The sequence below is a fragment of the Alosa alosa genome, chromosome 8 (assembly GCF_017589495.1).
Source record: "Alosa alosa isolate M-15738 ecotype Scorff River chromosome 8, AALO_Geno_1.1, whole genome shotgun sequence".
NCBI classification, from domain to species: Eukaryota; Metazoa; Chordata; class Actinopteri; order Clupeiformes; family Clupeidae; genus Alosa; species Alosa alosa.
Genome location: NC_063196.1, coordinates 33,395,835 through 33,400,834, shown reverse-complemented (window position 1 = coordinate 33,400,834; position 5,000 = coordinate 33,395,835). Strand labels below are relative to the sequence as shown.

Sequence of the window (5,000 nt, the reverse complement as noted above, 5' to 3'; positions counted from 1 at the left end):
CCTCCTCCTCCTCCTCCTCCTCCTCCTCCTCCTCCTCCTCCTCCTCACTCCTCCTCCTCACTCCTCCTCCTCTTCACTCCTCCTCCTCCTCCTCCTCCTCCTCCTCTCCACTCCTCCTCCTCCCTCACTCACTCACTCACTCCTCCTCACTCCTCACTCCTCCTCCTCCTCCTCACTCCTCCTCCTCCTCACTCCTCACTCCTCCTCACTCCTCCTCCTCCCTCACTCACTCCTCACTCACTCACTCACTCTTTACACTCTTTTCATCCATCCAAGCTCACTGTGTTTCTCTTAAGGCCATTGCCCATGCTGATTGCATCATCCAGAAGCACGTGTGTGTGGAGTTTCCTGAAACTTCAACTTGCCCGGGACACGTCAATACTAAATCTTCCACCTCTCACTCATCCTTTATCCTCCCACTTCTCTTCACCTCCCATCAGTCCTCACCCCGATCCCTTCATCTTGCTTTCTTCTCCCCATCCAGATGTGCTTTCACTCTTTCCCTGTCTCACTCTCTCTATCATTTCTTTTCTTCCTCTTCTGCTCCTGCTTGTTTCTCTCACTCTTGTTGTCTTTCTCTCTCTCACTCTATCTATCTTGTTGTCTTTCTCTCTCTCACTCTATCGCTTTAAGTAGAGTGCTTTTGTTATGTTTTGATACTGCTACATTAAAGATTAACATTCACATCACACACAACCACAACCACACACTCACACAAACACATACTCACACACACAACTCTTCACACAAACACAAGCACACACTCTAAACGCCTGCTCTCTCTGTTTATGTTTTTATTCTCCTCCTACTCTTTCCTGCTGTCTCTCACACTCTCTCTCTTTCTCTCTATCTCTCCCACTCCCTCTCTCTCTCTTTCTCTCTCCCCCACTCTTTCTCTCTCTCTCTCCATCTCGCTCTGTCTGATTCGCAGATGCCCAATTTTGGGTGGAGTCGCAGCTCCTTGGTTGACGGCTCCCTGGGCGTGTCCGTCCCAGCCCCTCACCTTGACCATAGCTGTCTCCCTGAGGAGAGTGCGTCCAGCTCTGTCTCCCACGGCAATGACAACCTGCCTGGGTTCATCGAGGAGATGGACTCGGTGAGTGGAGCCGCTGTTACACACTATAGAATATTACAGATGTCCATACATTATGTACTGCATGCACAGAAACTGACATATGTGAAATAACATATTTGTGTACACACACTCACACACACACATGGACATGCTCAGATGTTGACCCACGGCCATCGTTTCCCTCAGGCCCTCTCCCCCTGGCGTGACCTCAGTGCAGCTGAGCTCTCTGATAGGAGCTTATCCCAAACGGACAGTGTGTCAGCCAATCAGGTCTCAAAGGCTGTCACCTCTTCCGCCCAGAGTGGCGACAGCGGCCTCTTTTCATTGGCCGGCTTTGTTTGCTCCACCCCAAAGCGTCCCTCCACCAAAATCCTGCCCTTTTCGCCCTCTCAGGTAGCTAAGCAGCCTAGAATCAGCCCTCATAGTGGATCACTTTTAGCTTCCCTTTCAGGCAAAACTAATCAACCACCCATCCTAATAACACTAATCAAACATTTAGACATTGAAATGATTTTGTATGTAGCATGTTGTCTGGAAAAATTATCACCACAACCCCAACAGCCCTCTCTGATTCTCTCATTACCCATGATGCACCTCTCTCTTCTCGTCTGTGATTCATTTTGAACTCTTTGAACACTCTTTGCCTCCATTTCCACTGAGGTTGAGTCACCCTGACCAGGAAACCCCGCAGTAGAGTCACCCTGTTAGTGTCACCCTCACCCGACCCTTGGTCCATTCACTACTGGTTCTACTCTCTGCCTGCTGACCTTTCTTTAAATTCATATCTCGTCTGACCTCATCTGTTTGTGTGCAAGACTAGAGATGTAGCCGACTTCCTGCCAATCATTTTTTACCCATAAGAAAACTTCCTGCCAATCATTTTTTTACCCATATGAAAGTTTCACTGTCAGAAAGTTGAAATGTGAATGTTTGAAATGTTTCTTTCTTTTTTTTGTGTAGTTCTTTACGGCGTCTGGGAGAGCGGAGAGTTCTGACGGCGACACGACACCCCCAGGCCTCTGTTCCCAGAAGGCTTTGCTGGCCACGCCACTGCACCGCGAACACGCCCTCTCTGGCCAAAAGGAAAACGACATGTAAGAAAGCTTTACGGCCTTTTCCTGTGAGGACCTTATTGTTTTGAGCTCTGTGAGTAGTTAGTGACGTTGTAATGTATAAAAAAAATTCTTAACTCTTTCTTTCTGTATTTTATTTCTTTCTTTCTTCTCCCTTGCCCTCTCCTCATGGTGTACTCTTTCTCCTTCCTCCTCTCCTCCCCTCTTTTTTCTTCTCTCCTCCCTCCCTCTCTCTCTGTCTGTCTCTCTCTCAGGTTCCGGACTCCTGACCTCAGACGCTCCATAATGGAGTCCTCTCCTCGAACTCCCACCCCCCTGCACAACGCCAAATACACACTCACACAACTCAAGATGGTGAGGCTATCTGTGTGTGTGTGTGTGTGTGTGTGTGTGTGTGTATGTGTGTGTGTGTATGTGTGTATGTGTGTGTGTGTGTGTGTGTGTGTGTGTGTGTGTGTGTGTGTGTGTGTGTGTATGTGTATGTGTGTGTGTGTGTGTGTGTATGTATGTGTATGTGTGTGTGTGTGTGTGTGTGTGTGTGTGTGTGTGTGTGTGTGTGTGTGTGTGTGTGTGTGTGAGTGTACTAGGGGTCATGTCTGTTATCTTTTCATTTGTAACATTTACTGGAAGTAGAGAAAAGAGGAACTATGGTTTCTTGTTCTTATTTGCATTATTGATTCCACATCTCCACAAGTGGTGGCCATTTGCTGCTGGTCTCCGTTCTCTCTTGAGGTGTCTTTCTCCTCTGGCTGTGTTACTTAGCAAACATGATTTTTTTTCCATTTCTTTTATATTGATATGTTTTATTCATGTTTTTATTTTGTCTGTCTCCTCCAGAGCCACAGCCCTCCGTTGGAGGAGGAAACGCTGGACCGCATCAAGCAGGAGCCCATAGAGAGCGAGGTCACTCCTGGGGGGCCCCAGCATGATCTGCCCCCCCTCAAGAAGATCAAACAGGAGGTAGTGCACGCAGCTCTTACCTTTTCTCATCCCCATGCTGGCTTCTGTTCAAGTAGCCAGCCAGTGCGGTTACATGCAAACACACAATCAGACTTTAATTACTGATCATTGATCTCATTGGTCCTGCTCAGATAGTCCTCTCTGTGTGAGATGTCAGCACATGGGGCTCACGTGATACTTTACTCTGGACATTTTAGAGTGGCAGATCAGATATGTTGGCAATATATCACAGAGACGGAATCTTCTATACAGGGCAGCCGTGGCCTACTGGTTAGCACTTCGGACCTGTAACCGGAGGGTTGCCGGTTCGAACCCCGACCAGTAGGCACGGCTGAAGTGCCCTTGAGCAAGGCACCTAACCCCTCACTGCTCCCCCCAGCCCACTGTTGATACAGGCAGCTCGCCGCCCGGGCTTAGTGTGTGCTTCACCTCACTGTGTGTACACTGTGTGCTGTGTGTGTTTCACTAATTCACGGATTGGGATAAATGCAGAGACCAAATTTCCGTCACAGGATCAAAAGAGTATATATACTTACTATACTGTTTGGTGAAGTTTTGTTTACCCTATAGTGTGTTTACCCTATAGTAGTTTTGTATTATTATTTTTGCTTTGTATTGGCAACAGGTGGATGCTGTAATTAACTTCATCCAAGTGTCACCATTCATTCATTCATTCATAATTCATTCATATGTGTGTTTGTGTGTTCCAGATTGAGTCTGTCTGTGGGACTCCGTGTATGCAGTGGGAGGGACCTGAGCTGAATGCCCAACTCTTCCCCCATAGTGGCTCAGCCCACAATACACCTGTGAGTAACCTTTAACCTTTCACCTTTCACCTCTGCCCTCTGACCAACCCACTGTGACCTCTGGGTTCATACACACAGGATGTACATCCTTACATTCTCTCAGTCCCTGCTCTATGCATGTCTCTCTGTGCTTCTCCAACGAGGTGGGATGTCTGAAGACGCTGCCTCTCCCTTATTTTATGACCTGTTCACACTATCACAGACTGCCTCAAAGCATCTGTCCCTCTCTCTCTCTCAAAACATCTGTCCCTCTCTCTCCCATATATCTGCTGTTACTGTCTCTCTCATCTCTTGCATATCTCTCTTCTCCTACAAGGTCTCTCTTCACTCTCATCTCTTGATCCATTATCTGTTTACATCAGCGTCCTCTTCCTCTTCCTCTTTCTCTTTCCCTGTCTATCTATTGTCTGAAGGCTGTTGACACTGTCTCACTCCGTCTCTGTCTGTCTCTCCTGTCTCAGGACCTGTTGACACTGTCTCACTCTAACTTTGTCTGTCTCTTCTGTCTCAGAACCTGTAGACACTGTCTCACTCTAACTTTGTCTGTCTCAGGACCTGTAGACACTGTCTCACTCTAACTTTGTCTGTCTCAGGACCTGTTGACACTGTCTCACTCTAACTTTGTCCTGTCTCAGGACCTGTTGACACTGTCTCACTCTAACTTTGTCCTGTCTCAGGACCTGTTGACACTGTCTCACTCTAACTTTGTCCTGTCTCAGGACCTGTAGACACTGTCTCACTCTAACTTTGTCTGTCTCAGGACCTGTTGACACTGTCTCACTCTAACTTTGTCCTGTCTCAGGACCTGTTGACACTGTCTCACTCTAACTTTGTCCTGTCTCTCCTGTCTCAGGACCTGTTGACCAGCTCTGTGCTGATGCTTCCCGGTGCAGGGAAGACTGAAGACGGACACAAGGCCTTTCACCTGCCCTGCAAGAACATGGGCAACCCCCTGCAGGTGAGGAGCCCACACTCACACACACACACACACACACACACACACACACACACACTCACACACACACACACACATCACACACACACACACACACACACACACACACACACACACACACACACACACAC

General features: G+C 48.0%; 1 protein-coding gene across 1 annotated transcript in view; it reads left to right on the top strand.

Annotated features, from left to right (window-relative positions):
* Nucleotides 1-5,000, top strand: part of myb (v-myb avian myeloblastosis viral oncogene homolog) — a 14,840-nt gene that overhangs the window by 8,755 nt on the left and 1,085 nt on the right. The window contains exons 9-14 of the mRNA XM_048251424.1: nucleotides 932-1,096; nucleotides 2,036-2,169; nucleotides 2,403-2,502; nucleotides 2,986-3,108; nucleotides 3,819-3,914; nucleotides 4,768-4,872. Of these exons, the coding sequence (XP_048107381.1) occupies nucleotides 932-1,096; nucleotides 2,036-2,169; nucleotides 2,403-2,502; nucleotides 2,986-3,108; nucleotides 3,819-3,914; nucleotides 4,768-4,872 (723 nt within the window). The remainder of the gene's footprint in view (nucleotides 1-931; nucleotides 1,097-2,035; nucleotides 2,170-2,402; nucleotides 2,503-2,985; nucleotides 3,109-3,818; nucleotides 3,915-4,767; nucleotides 4,873-5,000) is intronic.